At 38.4% G+C, this 16,972-nt stretch overlaps 2 protein-coding genes across 2 annotated transcripts; one reads left to right on the forward strand and one right to left on the reverse strand.

Moving 5' to 3' along the window:
- Positions 1 to 924: 924 nt before the first annotated feature.
- Positions 925 to 4,378, reverse strand: nkiras1 (NFKB inhibitor interacting Ras-like 1). The gene is made up of 4 exons (XM_053334135.1): positions 4,303 to 4,378; positions 3,961 to 4,061; positions 3,468 to 3,709; positions 925 to 1,975 (listed from the first exon to the last, which is right to left on the reverse strand). Exons 2-4 carry the CDS (start codon positions 4,052 to 4,054, stop codon positions 1,733 to 1,735), a joined length of 579 nt encoding a protein of 192 aa, XP_053190110.1. The 5' UTR covers positions 4,055 to 4,061; positions 4,303 to 4,378; the 3' UTR covers positions 925 to 1,732.
- Positions 4,379 to 5,423: 1,045 nt separating this feature from the next.
- rpl15 (ribosomal protein L15) lies at positions 5,424 to 9,807 on the forward strand. Its single transcript, XM_053334131.1, has 4 exons — positions 5,424 to 5,487; positions 6,537 to 6,718; positions 6,907 to 7,043; positions 9,444 to 9,807. Exons 2-4 carry the CDS (start codon positions 6,547 to 6,549, stop codon positions 9,747 to 9,749), a joined length of 615 nt encoding a protein of 204 aa, XP_053190106.1. The 5' UTR covers positions 5,424 to 5,487; positions 6,537 to 6,546; the 3' UTR covers positions 9,750 to 9,807.
- The last annotated feature ends 7,165 nt before the right edge of the window (positions 9,808 to 16,972 follow it).

Below are 16,972 nucleotides of genomic sequence, written 5' to 3' on the forward strand. Positions count from 1 at the left end.
TCTTCACATTGTTCTACCATTTTCAAAAGTCAAGGAATGTGTGGCTCATTAAAGTGACGAAAATAAATTAGTTTAAAAAATAAATATTTCCTCTCGACACTGACGTTTCTACTGTTAAAAAGGCATACACACACACACACGCTGCTTCAACTAGTAGCCCTATTTGGATTATATACAGGCTGGACGACACACACAGGAGTGCAACTAATGTCAAGACAGACATCATGAAATCATACATCACAAGTAAAGGCAGTACCATGAACGTTATTGCTGCCAGGCCATACTTGATATATGAGATGGACCGGACAAAAGGCTAGCCGAATCCTGCCACAGGACAAAGAAGAAATGCTGCATTCACGTCAGCTGGGAAATAAATGCAGGGCTTTAAAAGCTATCAGAAAATACTGTGAGTGAAGTCAAAGGTTTTAGGAATGAAGTGAAAAGCGTGAGTGAATGTAGATCTGCGCGTGGGTAGTCTCAAATCTTTGGTACTAAAGCTCTCGGCCATGCTACACGCTAAACAGCATTAAGAAAACATTTTCATTGGCTAGCTAGAGACTGAAGTTTTGCTTTGTTTGCTGCGACAAAATAACAATGTATTTTTGTTAAACAGGAAAATGTCAGATTAGCATTTTTTGGTTTGCGGATGACACTGTAGTGTTAAGCTAATACAAGCATCCTTAGTGGAGTAGTTCAACATTTTGGGTATTCCTCTTAGAAATCCTAAAATGAGCATCATCAATATGTTGGTGTTAAGAACAGTTGGAGTCAGGATGTGGTTAGCCTAGCTTAGCATAAAGACATGCTAGCATGGCTCTGTACAAAATGAACAAATACGAATAACAAACACCTCTCAAGCTTGTTGAGTAACACCCTGTATCTAATTTCTTTAACTTTCACAAACAAATGTAAAAATGTGTAGTTTTAGAGGCAGTTATGTGTTGGAACTATTTTATGACTTACAACACTTACTCCGCCCACCATTTGTTTGTGGCTAAAGCACATGTTGTCAGATATGGTTCGTGTAAAGGTAAGCTGGTACCAAACTTGGCAATATCACTATGACAACAGGCTTTGAGTGGCTGTGTACATTCACTTCTGCTGGATGTTTTTCACCAATAAAAAGTTACAACTTGTAACTCCCTCAAGGGCAATACATTTTCATTCCCAACCAAACTACAACGAGAGCAACTTTCTGAGATCTTATCTTATCATCAGCTGGAGACTGTATACACTGCATTCAACTCCCCCCATAACCACACATTTTCACATTCCTATGTATACTGGTTAAACATTGGACATACAATGTGTTAAGTTAGCTTTAGAGGTGTTGGTAGGTGCAGTTTTGAACTTTGGACGGAGCCAAACAAGCTGTTACCCTTTGCTTCGAGTCTTTATGCTAAGCTAAGATAAGCTAAGATAACCACATCCTGACTCCAGCTGTGTACTAAACACACAGCTGGAGTGTTGGTATCAATATCATCTTGCTGAAAGAAAACAAATAAAGGATCATTTTCCCCAATGGTGAACTAACCTTTAAAATGAAGTAAACACTGGGAATGATGTAAGTGTTGTGGTAATAATCTACATAGAAACAACCAAACTGTGGATAATGGACGGTTGTAAACCTAAAGTCTAGGTCTCAACTGTCCTGCTGGTTATTCCCACATGAGGTGAATGCAGACTTATTGTTAAGAGGAGCGGGAGGTGAGTGAGTGTATCTTCAGGAGTTTCACATGTCGTTGGACGGGGTGCCTTTGCTCTTGCGTCCCGGGAGGGGGAAGGAAGACTTGCTCTGAGGCTGCGTGAGGCGGCTGGTCAGCTGGGTGAAGGGTTCGATGAGGGTGTTGCGCTCGGACACGCTCACCTCCCACAGCTTCACCTTCTCGCCTCGCGCCCACTGCTGCGCCACCTCCTGGTCTACCTGACGCCGCTCCCGCAAGTCCGTCTTGTTCCCCAGGACTATGACGGTCACCTGTTGATACCACAGACACATCTGAGCTCATATATACATGTAAAGTGTCACTCATGTATGAGAGATATGACACAGAAACACAACATGCATTCAACGTTTTGATTAAATGTCTTGATCTTCTATATCTGAAAACTTGTTCTTCTAGGATTAAGCACATTTATAGAGCTGGAGCCAAATGCGATGAATACTTTAATTATTTAAGTCCATATTTAAGAAAAAATACTGAATTAATTCCCTTCTCAAATGTTAAAAAAGTAATAAATTACTGTTTTGGGGGGGATTACATTACGATGAACATTTTCACTATTTTCTCACATTTTAAGAGGATACAGGAGCAGTTGAACTATCAATCAAGAAATCGTTCACCCAAAATGGAAAGCCAATCAAATCTTGATGAATCTCATCTGATGATCAGCCATAGTCATTAAATGCACAGTATGGAACTTGCTGTGTGATATAGCTCTCTGCTCTCTTCCCCAAAATGTTCAGAAAAGTGTAACATTAACTTAAACGATGCTAGAGGAGGCAGTCTTTGTTTCAGGTGAGGTAGCTCCTATAAATCACTTTAAATACTTGGCTGTGAAAGACTGTGGGGAACACTGAATTGATCAATAATGAAAATAGCTGCAGCCCGAGAAGCATATATTTCTTTTACTAACATAATAAATGAAAAAAACAAAACAAAGATATTTTCTAGTGCTACCTAGCAACCTACGTCTTGGCTGTATTTGTGTTTAGATATCTGTTTCTGAAATCTCTTCCTCCATACAAATGTTTTCAAGGTGGATGGATTTCAACATGAATTTGAACTGATTTATCAATTGTTACTCTAGAAACTTCACAGAATACATTGTCAACAGTTTGCAAAGGGATTATTTCTTTGCTAGAAATGAGTTCCTATTAAAACACCTGATTGTGAGCTCTTCATTATCAAGAGTTTCTGGAAGATGATGATAGACATTTTTAACTGTGACTGTTAGTAATGTAACAGATCTTTGTTTTTACCCCTGAGCAAATAAAACCAATACTATCTGCATGGCTACATATTATTAGAGGTGAGAGAGAAATATTTGGGTACACTCTTCCATTTAGTGAAACTGTTGGAGCCTAATATGTCAAATAAAACATGTTTTCTTATGTTTGATTTGGATGTTGTTTAGACACTTTTTGAGCAAAAACTTCAACTTAATTAAAAGAAAAAAACACAAACTGATTTGGTGCCTCTTGAACTAGTGTCCCATATAATTAGTGTGCATGTATATAAACGCAAACTGGCCCACATAAATCAAAGTAAGTCTTAACTTCTTCAAACATTCCCTACACTCTTAGATTGAATTCAGATGGAGGAAAGGAGAAACTAAAATGAAAATGAATTCAATCTGAAAGCTGTTATCCAACTGGAGGTTTCAAATGTCTTAAATACTGTTCTTTTTGATGTGGAGCTGAATAAGACATTCTCTACACACAATAGTACACTTTGAACAAGCCGCACCTCTTTTTTATCTCGGGACTTGTCTATTTCCTTCTTCAGGACGTCCACCCTCTTGAAAGACTCCAAGCTGTCCACGCTGTAGACTAGCACGAAGCCGTCTGCCACAGAGTAGTAGTGCTTGGGGAGGTCTTGTCCATCGTGCAGTCCTTTGGTATCGTATAGTCTCAGCTGTTCCTTCACGCCGCGGTCAGTTTCCACCGAGGCCACGTACACGTCCTCCTGGGTCTCACTGGACTCAGAGCCTAGAAAACACACACACACACACACACACACACACACACACATACACACACACACACACACACACACACACACACACTCAGCAAATACACTGCAGCCAATCCTCAGTATGGAAATGCTATTATAAATCAAAGTCTAATCTAATTTAGAAGCTGACAACAATGAGTGAATCTATGAATCCAAATGTAACCTGTGTGTAAATACAACACTGCTAATTAACTAGTAATGATGTCATTCCAGGTGTGATACTTACCTACAGTGTGATTTCCGTATAGCAATTGTTCCAGTATTGCAGTTTTTCCTACAGCTGCCTGGCCACACACCACAACTTTACAACCCTTTCCCATCTCTAGCCTGCAATGCATGAACACAACATGTCACATGGTTCATCATATGATCTGGTACAGGTAAGACAAGCTTTAATAACACAACTATCAATTTTAAACTGTTATACGTAGCTAACGTTAGCTAATAGGTTAACAGTAATGGAGCAGTTTATTCTGCGTCATGTAAACGTAACAATAACAGTCATGCTGCGAACACACTCTATGTTAATTCATGGTCCATGTATGATGAACACCTGTCTCATACGTACCGATAACTTGCCGTCTATCAAGTGTTTAAATGAAAAGTGACAACAGGAGCTCCCATTCTGCTCTGCTACCGCTGGACATCACTTATCCTCTCAGTGCGCATGCGCGATGGACAGAGTCACCACCATAAACAAAAACGTAATAATAAGTACATAATTTATTTTTCTCTCCATCTGTGTATTATTTTGGGGGTTTTCTGCAAAAATAATGTGGCCAAATATTTTTATTATGTCCTAATTTAATTCCCTGGCACTTTGTTCACACTTGTTTGAAAATTAATATATTTAAAACAAATAAAATAAAATAAAAATGTTGGGTTTTTTCCCCAAACCTATTGATTTCATGATGTCTGTTTTATTTTTGCTGCCTTTGTGAACCATGTTGTGACGTGGTCTACTCTTGAAAGGTAATAATAATACAAATAATGATAATAATAATACATTTTATTTGTAACGCACTTTACATTTGAAGCAAATCTTAAAATACTACAAATTCAAAGCATCAATATTAAGAGACAGATAACATACTATATAATATTAATATTAATATTAATAATAATAATAATAATAATAATAATAATAATAATAATAATATGTCTGTGTTTTATTTGACGCTTACAATACATGTGTAAATGATAATAATAACAAATATTAATAATAATATGGGTATGTGTTAATTTATTAAATTAATATTATTTATTTTGTAATTGTTTTTGTTTTACTATATAATATGCTGATCCACAATGTGTGTAATCGCATTGGACAGATGAGTAAGCACACCATATTTTACACTAATAATATACCTCACAGTAATAGTAGGCTACATCCATTACGGTGACAAGAGACACTATGGCAGCGCTAGCTCGAGTTACTGTAAGATACTGTAATCATCACTTTATTTAAAGAAATCGTCTCACAGCTGTAATAATAACGCAATATCAGAAAAAATATAAATTATAATGAAATCAAAATAACAAATGCCATGACTTCACTTTCATTTTGTTAATATAGTCAAAAGGTAGGCAAATAAATTAAGATTTATTTATTATTTTTGAAATCTTGTAGCATACTACTTGCAGCAAATCGACTACATTTCCCATGAGCACAACAAAGGAAATGCGTCACCGGCGTTTCCATAAGGCACGCCGGGAAACGTACGCTCTCTCTTTCCGGCTGGTACGCCATCATGTAAGCGAGTTTTTCTGTGCTTTTCTACCAAACCAAATCCATTAAAATCGTCTTTTATTTGCATCCATCCGCTTGTTTGACACAGCACGATGTTTAACTACTTAATAATTACGTATACGCTGTTATGATTTTTTGACTAACACTGTTATAAATACTTATTAAAGAGCATTTTATGTGGTGATGGGATGCTGTCTATCCGGTGGCCGCAATTCTATAAAACAAACGTGTTACTGTGCAGAGTGTACGCTTTTATCAATATTAATTATATTAACTACTTACCTGTTGTATAACGTAAATGTGTGAAACCGCGTTAATGTAATAATTTTGTCTTTATAATTATGCTATATACCGAGTAAGTTGCTATGCTAGTGTTAGCATGCTAGCCTTAAAGCCCGTTAGTATGCCGGCGGTGTAACTTAAACATTTTCACGGTAAACTCATTACACCCAAGTGGCTGGATTATGTCATATTCGTATTAAAACACATTTCCATTGTTAATGAATGCATGTGAAGCCGTAGCTACCTGTATAGATAGAGAATGGCCTCTAAGATCAATCCACTGTATTGTAGTGCTTTGAGCCATGTGTTGCTGTTAGCCAGCATGCAGCCTTCTATTCATTTACAACTATATGACTCTGTTATAATTTGAATATGGGCTATGCTGTAATGTATTATGGTTGTGTTTCATAAATGCCTGCTGATTGTAAGTTGATTATGACTGAGATCAAGCGTAATGTGCTCAGACACCATTATTGATTTCAGTTATATAGCAGCAATTAAACAATACTTAATTCAATATATGGTACACATTTACTCCTGGACAGCTTTTCATGCTTTGACATCTTTCCTTGCTGAAACTCACTGCTTTGAAACTTGTCACTCAGCTGAATAGTTTTGATTTTAATTCAGATAGAAACACAAATGCTGGCTGCATGTCATTCTAAATCAAAACCCTCATGTTTACATCATGTCAGATCTGGAGCTGTGAAATGTGTTGGGTTTTTTATGATGCACTCACTCACATGTCAATTGTTTATCCTCTTCCTCAGATAAGTCAACATGGGAGCATATAGGTATATGCAGGAGTTATGGCGCAAGAAGCAGTCCGATGTGATGCGCTTCCTGCTCCGCGTGCGTTGCTGGCAGTACCGTCAGCTGTCCAACCTCCACCGTGCTCCTAGACCCACCAGACCCGACAAGGCCCGTAGGCTGGGCTACAAGGCCAAGCAGGGTGAGTGCACAGCCAGTCTCCACCTGCACACATATGATCTCACTGTATTTGTCCACTGTGCAAATTGTCTTATACAGCTGCACTGTTTATGCCATGTGCTGGTGTTATAACAGGATAACTCAGTGTGGATGATGCATAGTAGTTTTGTATTTGTATTCTATATCTAACAGTGTCTTTTATTCAAACAGGGTACGTGATCTACCGCATCCGTGTGCGTCGTGGTGGTCGCAAACGCCCCGTGCCCAAGGGTGCTACCTATGGCAAGCCTGTGCATCATGGCGTCAACCAGATTAAGTTTGCCCGCAGCCTGCAGTCCACCGCTGAGGTATGTGTACCCTCACTAATTAGACTGTGACTTGAAGGCCAGAATGTACAATGTTCTGTTTCCCTTCTGTAGAGTTGGTTAAGATTGGAAAGAGCAGCTGGTGGTCTTCATTAAAAAGATGTTCATTCTGATTGCAAATGGTTACAGAATGATCAGCGATGTTAAAGTTAGAGCTGATTAAAAGCTGCAGGTGGTGGATAATGAGGAAGTCACACTGATTTGCATATATTTATCAGAATAATGATACAAATGCTTCCAGATGAACTTCAGATTTTAAAGTAATGCCCTTCCTGAAATCAGATTTTATATGTGAAACTCACACCTCCTGTTCTGTTTGGGTCCTTCATGGTGGATTGTGGTTGTAATCATTTTGGATTAATGCTGATTACGGTAAACGTTGTGGCGAATGTTCAGCCTTTTCCCCATATTCATCCAATTACAAGTTCTGCTGCTAAAATTTCACACTATCATTAATATCAGTGGGCTGCTACTGTGTAGTTTTCCTTAGAGAAAAATCAGAAGTTTTGAGGTGTCTTTTAAAAAGGTTGAAATATAAAAATAGCGGCTTAGATTTGCCGATGAGAATGGAGGTGGAGTCACAATCGTAAACCAAAATTGCAGTGAGCCTCTGGACTGAAATCACTACACCCTGAGCTGTGCCAATCCTCCACCTGTGGTGCACAGCAAATCAAAAAGATTCCAAATCGGCATGGCATTGATGATATAACCTCAATCTGTCGAGGGGAAAATAGCATCTCAACGTTGTGCTTTGTAGCAGCACAGAGAAGAGGTCCAGAGACTTGAGATGCTGAATTGTTGCTCTGAATTGCCTCCAACAGTTCGTTTATAACCATGTTGCATAAAAATCTGACATGACTCAATCCACACAGGAGTTGGTTTGATCAGCAGCGCTATGACTCCGTTTGATTGGATAGTGAGGTTTTAACTTTGACCTCTGAGCCATATTTGCCTCAGTTACAGGTTAGTTGATATCAAACTTTAAAGTATTGCAGCTTTAACACAACACTGCAAATTTCATTCAGAACTGCTCTGTATATCTCTGTTAACTAACCTCATAGCTAGTATTATACATAGTGCAGCATACTCATGAGAAGAGATGAAACTGGAGGTGAAATCACTGCAGGAATTTGGACACCTAAACTAATTTGAACTGAGTTTCTGGAACATGTTGGAGAGACTTAACTTCATCTCCACATGGAGCTGTCGGTTCAGTCTGAAGTCTTTCTGACTTGACATTTTATTGAAAACCTCAGGGGGCACAACATTTGTTACAGGTGTAATGTGTCAAAATAATACGTTAAATTAAATATCATGCTGCAAAGATGCTCTGGCCTACACATCCTATTTTACAGCCTTCAGAAAATGTCTGTTTGGTGCAGATCTGTTATTATCACATCATCATTTTAATATTAATCGCATTATTTTAGATATTTTTTCAAAATCATTCAGCTCTAAATGAAGTGGATTCATTGCATATATTAGTGACTGTTCAGAGATATCTGGTGTTGCACTTGCTGGCTCACTGACAGGAATTAATAGAACGTTTTGATAGGAAATAATACCCCTATATCACCTGTTTCCTGTTGTGACGAGCCCAAAATATCCACTCAGAACAATGTCACTCACACCAGCATTGATGAAAGTGCTCATTTAAGTCATCTGTTTTTATGCCTGTAACTCAGTGTTGTGCTTGTAGTCATGCAGCTGTAATAGTCCACTTCAGCCATACAAACAAACGAACACAATATCTTCCAACTATGAATATCGGACAATCCAAGAAGACCTGATTACATAATCACCTTGTATGACTTAGTTATGTTAGCAGGCTGTTTTTAAGCTCATGTCCTTGTAAGGTTTTGTTTGTAGTCCACAGCTTGATATTAGAGAGTTAAATGGCAGGACTTCCCTGCAGCAATGTTTCAGCAGCTCAGTTTGTTGTTTGACACATATCTGCAACAGCACTGGCACTGACTGTAATACTGTGTACTGAGTGTATAAATACTTTATATTTCCAGTTGTATTTACAAGTGTTAAGTCACTGTGGATTGGGAAATTTTCATTTTCCCAAATAATTGAGTTATACTTCACTGTAGCTGCTGGTGTTAATTTGAAAGCATCCATGTTATTGATCACTGTAACTGAAATGATTCTTCTTCCTAACAAAGAACTTAATTTACCAGTGTTCATTTTTGCTTCTTAATGTAATATGATGACAGAGCAGCAGTGTTGGTAAATAGGAGCTTGTCTAGTATTACAGTTGAAACACGTTGCTGCCACTTGGAGTCGCCAAAGCACAGTTACCTACAGCTTTAAGATGTGAGATAATGTAGTCATGTCAGAATCATTCACTCACTGTCTCTCATTGAATGTGTTTTGTAGGAGCGTGCTGGCCGTCACTGCGGCGCCCTGAGAGTGCTGAACTCCTACTGGGTGGGTGAGGACTCCACCTACAAGTTCTTCGAGGTGATTCTGGTCGACATCTTCCACAAGGCCGTCAGACGCAACCCAGACACCCAATGGATCACAAAGGCTGTGCACAAGCACAGAGAGATGCGTGGCCTGACATCTGCAGGAAAGAAGAGCCGCGGCCTGGGCAAGGGCCACAAGTTCCACCTGACCATCGGAGGCTCCCGTCGCGCTGCCTGGAAGAGGCGCAACACCCTGCAGCTGCACCGCTATCGTTAGAGCGAGCCACACATGCCTGTACATTCAAACAAATAAAATCCCTTTTTATGGTGAAAAACCCCTGTCTGCTGTTTGTTTCATTCACTTGATTTCAGTCTAACAGTTTTTTGGGATAGAAAGATGTAAACATGCCTTTTAAAAATCAATTCCTTTTTAATTCTGTTTAATAGAGTATAGAAATGCTAGACCACTCTCCTGTCTCCTTCTATTAAGTTTTAATCAGTGAAGTGGTGTTGCATGAATATAGCACGACAAACAAAAAAATCCATTGTATGGTTAAACAGTTTCTGAACGCCTCATTAAGCTTTCATACTAATGAAATCATAATGCTGAAACGGAAATGGTTAACAGATGGAAGTATTTAAATTGACCCATTGTGTTTAGAGTGATGAGGTCCAGTAAGAAATAATCTACACAAAATGGTCCTCAAATTAGAGCCCAACGCTTATCTTTTTCCATTCTTCACCTGCAGTCTCTATATTAATGTGTATTTAGAATTTAGCAAAGATAACTGCACGCAACACCACTGTTCCAGGCTCTACTCTGTAGAACCACCTCCTCTTATAATAAACACAACTTGTTTGTTTAATATTCAGGTTAAGTAAATATTTGATCTCTATTCAGGATTCCAGTAGCAGCTGTGCTTCTGCAAACATGACCACAGATACATTTGAAATCACGTGGCGTTTTCATCTCATGAGACTCTTAGTGTTTTATTTACTCTTTTTAACTCTTCATTGTATTCTGGTATAACTACAACTATAATTTAAGTTACTCATTTTCCCAATTCCCTAGTTGGTTGCTATGGCTGATTATTGACTGATCATTTTTATAGCACGACATTTGGCTGCAATAAATAGCCTGTTGAATACATCCAGTCCATTATAAGACAGTTGTTGTTTGCACTCTCGAGTGTAACCTCACAATCTACAGCCTAACTCAAAAAGAGAATAAATTAAACAAGTACATCAAACTCTAAATCTAAGCTGCTGCCTGTAACCTTCAATACTGAGCTACTTCCAGCCAGTTACAGACTTTTAGAGCAATATTCCTCACATGAAATCCTCATGGTGTGCTCTTGGACTTATTCCCCACTCATCTCCTGGTTCTCCCCCCTCCAGGCATAATCATGTCATAGCTCAACCACTTAAAGAAACCCAATCTGGACCCTTTTGTTCTCCATCATTACTGACCTATTTTCAAACTGCCTCTGTAACCTGTTTTTAAAAAGCAGTCTGAAATATAGTCATGTATAATAACTGTTAATTGCACGGCAAGGTCATTCCACATTGCAAACAATAATGACTATTAATTATACTGATTTTAGCACAGACCTTTAATTCCATATAGGCCTGTGAAAGAGCATTATATAGAAAACAAAGCTGACCTCTGTGCTGTGGAACAAGTTGCCTGAGGACATTACATTTGCTATCCTATTTTAAAGTCACACTGGCTTGTGAGAGTGTATTATGAAGCTGTTGTGTCGGCCATTGACTCAACTATAAGGAACCATTGCCAACATACAATGGCTGTTGAGGGTGTCTGAGTGTTTAGTGTAGGTGATAGCAGTTGCTGGGGGAGGGGGCTGTTAGTTTATGTGAAGTCTGAGAAAGGTGAAATCCAAGACGTATTTGGTTGGGAAGTGTTCTAGTCTTATATTTGTATCACTGAAGCTACTATCAGCATAAAACACAAGGCAGATATTTTCTATTTTTTGCCTGCAAATAGCCCAAACTTAACTCCAAAGACCATTCCTTCCAATTAATAATGTCAATCTTTAAAAGTAGGTCACAAATATGTTTTTAATTCAAAAAAGGAAGGTTCAGTAATTTCCAAAAACAGCTGATCACTATTGTTTTTAGCTCAGGTTCCTCAAACAGGAGGTAATACTGCATTTGCTGGGGACTATTTTCAGCGGTGGATGAATACACATTCTGGTCTCAACTGAATATATTTTAATTTATATGGAATGCAGTCAAATGAATCAATGTGTTCATGGCAATGGAAGAACATGTCACCCACTAGTTAGCAATTTAGTCTCGTTCTTAGCACATTTTTAGCAACATTGCTCAAACAGGAGTAAATAATGCATTAGTTGGGGACATTTCAGGGACTTAGCCTAGCTAAGAGTTAGACAAGAAGATTGATACCACTCAAATGTGTGTTCACTACTTACACTATTACTAGCTACTGCCAGCAGTTGCTTAGCTTAGCATAAAGACTATAGGGAAACAGCTAGCCTTGCTACTTGTATGTCCAGAGTCTAGAGCTACGTCCTCTAAAGCTTGCAGAGCCTAGGATAACCTATGGAGAGAAAACATAACTAATTTGTCCATTTGATTGAATAATTTGTGTTCTCGTTACAGTAATTATGTTCACAATTTAATAATTTGTGCTCTCAATACAATTATTTGTGCCCTTGATATAATAATATGTGCTCTTGATTTAATCATTTGTGCTCACAATGTAATATTTGTGCTCTACAAGAATTCGTCCCCAGATTCATCATTTGTGCTCTCAGTTTAATCATGTTTTGCTTTTGAGGGGCGGCTCGATTCCCGGCGCCTCCAGTCTACATGTTGATGTGTCCTTGAGCAAGATACTTAACCCCAAATTGCTCCCGTTGCTGTGCCAATGGTTTATAAATGTGTATGAATAGTTAGTCTCTTCCTGATGAGCATGTTGGCATCCTGTGTGGTAGCTCCTGTCATCAGTGTATGAATGTGTGTAAATGAGAATGTAAATGAGACATGTAGTGTAAAAGCATTTTGAGTGATCAAAAAGACTAGAAAAGCTCTATATAAGTACAGTCTATTTACCATTTGTTATTTTGAACAGAATCACCCTCATGTCTCATCTGGCATACACATTATTAGTATGGATTGCCTGAAGGTTTTATTTTGATATGGGCACCAAAATGTGTTATCTCTGAGTTCACTTAAATATATATATATACATATGTTTATAAAAGTATTTTAGCTATAAACACTTTCATACTACTGCAGATGTCATGAAATAAAAAAAACACTAAGCTTCAGAGTTGCTTCATGGATAAACTGCAGGTAGATGCAGCATAAAGGCCTTCTTGTGAGAAAAGAGGAATCTAAAGATCAGTTTTAAAATGTTCTTCCACAAGATATTATAAGCAGCAGTATAGTGCTGCCTTCCATGTTTAATATTAGTAACATTTAACTCTTTTGAAGGCACACCTCTGCAGAGACAGGAAGCAAAAATCAATCAATATTGATACATTATGTACCCACGTGGGGGATAGGACAGGTTGCTCTTGAGCTCAAATAACACACACCATTATAACATATGATGAAATAAGTAATGCAGCCATTCTGATTTCTACTTTAAATTGCAGATTAAATATATAATCCTCTGTAACTAGATCTGTTTAATAGTTGCTGTTCCTCAGAGAATGCAAACACAGACCTATAAACCCTTCAGTATAAAGAACTGTCATCTACTTCAATTGATCAACATTTTACTGTACATGTATTATTCTAGCAGCTTGTAATGCCATGAATAGAAACTTATCAGAAGAAGAGCATGTGAGTGCTGCTATGCTGCCAAACAGGGTGGATGGCTAATATACTATTTCTAATTGACTTGTGATCTTTACTTGTATGACAACATTGATTAAAGTTTTAAAAATTGCTGCAAATTTGAACATTTACAATTCCATGACATCTGCTGATGAAAATGTGTTATCACTGAAAGATCCAGAACAGCTATTAAATAGACCTTGAGGTGAGATGTTTAAAGAAATTAGCTTTTAGATATTATTTTTCTTTTTTATTACTGTTTTGTGGTCATCACATTTATGTAAAAAAGTATGATACTAAAACGAGATATACCTGAATTAGCTTAGTTTGTGTTTATTTACGAGTTCATTCTTTCTTTTTTAGGTTTCAGTAAATAAAAGTTAATTATGGAGCCACTGCCAGTAAACATGTCACTGTAAAATAAATAGATCCTACAAAGTTCATAGTTCCCTATAAACAGTTTCATTTGCCACTAAAGCTACCACTCTCCCTGATGTACACTGGCTCTGTTTCTGTGGAAAATGTGGTCCACTAAGTTCCTACTACGCCACTTATTCATGTTCCTCAGGTTTGGCCAGTGTTAGCGAACACTGAAGCCGTCATGTTCACTGTCATTATGACAATTTACGGCTAACTGCTCGTTTGGCATTTTGGCATTTTTTTTTCACTCTACTGGAGAATTTCATTATCCTATAAAACTGAACAAAAGAAGCACTTTTCCAAGTCCTGGATTGTGAAAATTTGACTGAGAGCACAAACACACGCACACATTAAGCTTCTGGTATTCTGGAGGTTTTATTTGGTTAACAGAATCAATGTGTGTGCTTAATGGAAACTTTTATCAGCCAGAATCATTCAATTGCCAACATATATTCTACTCTGCAATGTTCATTCTTAGTTAAAACTTCTGGTCAATCAGTATAGCAAATAACTCAATCATGAAAACTACTGTGCATTCCTGCTGTCCCTCTCCTCTTGACCTTTGACATCTGGTTAGTGTTTTGAATGTCCTTATCTCAGAAGGAGAGTTTGAGGTGGTCCAGCAAACAAATCTAACCGACAGCTGATTTATGTTAGTATGGTAGTCCACATAATTAAAACAACAATCATTGGGGACTGAGTAAAAGCTGGGAAGGCTTGTCTGATCATATGTAATTTAATCAGGAACTGATCTAATGGACTGAGAGTGTTCTTGTCACTTCCTGATTGGAAAGTCTGCTGGAAACTACCCGTAGCTTCTTGTCATTTCATCCCACTGCAAGTAGTAAGGTCTGGTCCACTGTCCAGGCGAGACGAGGTTGGGCCGGGTATCGTAAAAAATGACAATACCATTATCAATCCAAGTACCCTTAAAGTGATACCGACACCAACTGAGTACTTCATTCAATACCTATCATGATTTGCATAAAATGTCACTTCTCCACATCTACATGATTAGATTTTTACACAAATGCATTTAGAAAGTCTTCAAATGATTGATTGGCTGTGAGCAAGTCCATACAAATAGTCACATATTCTAGTTCTGGGTGCAAAAAGGATTGATTGCAGGTATCATTTGACGGGAGACGGTTCGATACTACTTGGTTGAAATCATTTTAATTTCAGTCGATACCTTAAAGGTATGGAGTACCGATACCCAGCACTACAAAACATGCCATGTTTGTGCACAAGAGCACCAGCAGTTCGATCACAGTACGAGCTAGCATTGAGGCTTTTTCACACCAGGTGTAAAAGAATACTATTGTAGGTTTAGGTCTGATCTGCTGCTGCGTTATGAACCATCCAGACCTCTCAGGTGGTCTGGGTAGGGACAGGTCTGCTTTCTGTCCCCCAGAGTCCAAACTAAACATGGAAAAGCAGCATTCAGGTTTTTATGCTCCACATATCTGCAACAAACTCCCAGAAGAATGCAAAATTCTTTTAAATCTGAATCTTTTTGTGATAGTTTGCATCTGCTTTTTATCAAATCCTAATTTTACGCTTAATATCTTATACTACGCTGTAACTTTTTATTCTCCTGTTTTTATCAGTCTTATTGTACTTGCTTGTACTTATTTCCAATTTAACACTTTTGAATTGTATTTAAATGTCTTTTTATTTTGCCATGTGTTGCTTTTATATCCTTGTTGATGCATTTTATGTTTTACGGTAAATGGACTGTACTTATATAGCACTTTTCTAGTCTTTTGACCACTCAGCACTTTTTGCACTACATGTCACATTAATCCATTAACACACATTCATACACTGATGACAGGGACTAGCACACAGGGTTCCAAACTGCTCATCAGGAGGGAGACTAACATTCACACACATTCACACACTGCTGGCGTAGCCATCGGGAACAATTTTGGGTTCAGTATCTTTCCCAAGGACACATCAACATGTGGACTGGAGGAGCCAGGAATCGACTCTCCAATCTTCCAATTGGTGGACAATCCGCTCTAGCTCCTGAACCACAGCCGCCTGTTAGTGCTTATGTAAAGCACTTTGAATTGCCTTGTTGTTGAAATGTGCTATACAAATAAATGTGCCTTTCCTTGCGAAAGACCCGAGGATTGGATGTCATTATCCAGATACAGATCACATGTTAAACGTAAATGTGGCTTTGGTGCTTAAAGGGCAGATTTGGCAGGAAATCTGCAGGTTTTGGCACTGCATGGGAAGAGGGAGCTGTTTTTCCAAAAAAAAAAAATACATGTGGCTAAAGCTTTTGGAAATTGGGTCAAAGGAGATGAAGGATGGAGTAAATGTTTGATGGAAAAATATACCGCTGAGATGTTATTCAACTCTTTAGCTAAGCCAACAGCACCAGAGAGAGATCAGACAAGATATATTTTAAGATTTGACTTAAAACACATACAATAGACAGACAGCTTTGAATATTTATGTTTTCAGACTATGTCCTGTTAGTATCATTATGTATTTTCCTGTAGGAGGATGGGACTCACAGTGTTCCCACAGGGATCTTTTAAGTGTTTAAAGCCTCTTGGGTTATGTTAACTAAGAATTAATGAATCCTGCAGGTCATCATGACATCATATTCCAATGAAAGAGGGTCAACCCGAGAACATGGAAGGGCGGAGTGAGAACAACGGTCATCTCTCACATTACTCCCACTCCATTGTGTGTCAGTGCATTAGTCTGTGGGGCAGCGGTAACCCCTGACCTGATTTGCCAAATTTCCAAAAAAAGAAAGTAGGGAACGGGATGGCAAAGGCGTGGGATCGTTTTACTCGCTAAAAAGGGTTTCATTGTGTTAACCGAGGAAACATTAGCTGGGATTGAGTGAGATCGCCTTGGGGGAACCGCCTGGTGCTGTATCTCTCCGTCTCCGTGCAGAACTCCGGCCAGCTCTTGTCTGCTATTTTGGAGATGGGGAGGAGGGAAAGTGTTTCTATGTCACGTTAACCCAGGAAGAATTCCACGTGGGGGGAGAGCAGCTCTAAAAACACACATGGGATCAAGTCATAGAACTGGATCTGCTTGTCGAGCTGTGTGTCCTATTTTAATAGTATCAGTGCCAAACGCTCGTGTGCTGGCAAAGTTGACTCACATGACACACATAATAAAAAATGATTGAAGCATTTGGCAGTAAGCACTACTCAGTGGTTTTAATGCTTCAATTAGGAAGTTAAAAGAAATAATTGTGGTCTTTTTAGGGTTAAAGGA

The sequence above is a fragment of the Scomber japonicus genome, chromosome 15 (assembly GCF_027409825.1).
Source record: "Scomber japonicus isolate fScoJap1 chromosome 15, fScoJap1.pri, whole genome shotgun sequence".
NCBI classification, from domain to species: domain Eukaryota; kingdom Metazoa; phylum Chordata; class Actinopteri; order Scombriformes; family Scombridae; genus Scomber; species Scomber japonicus.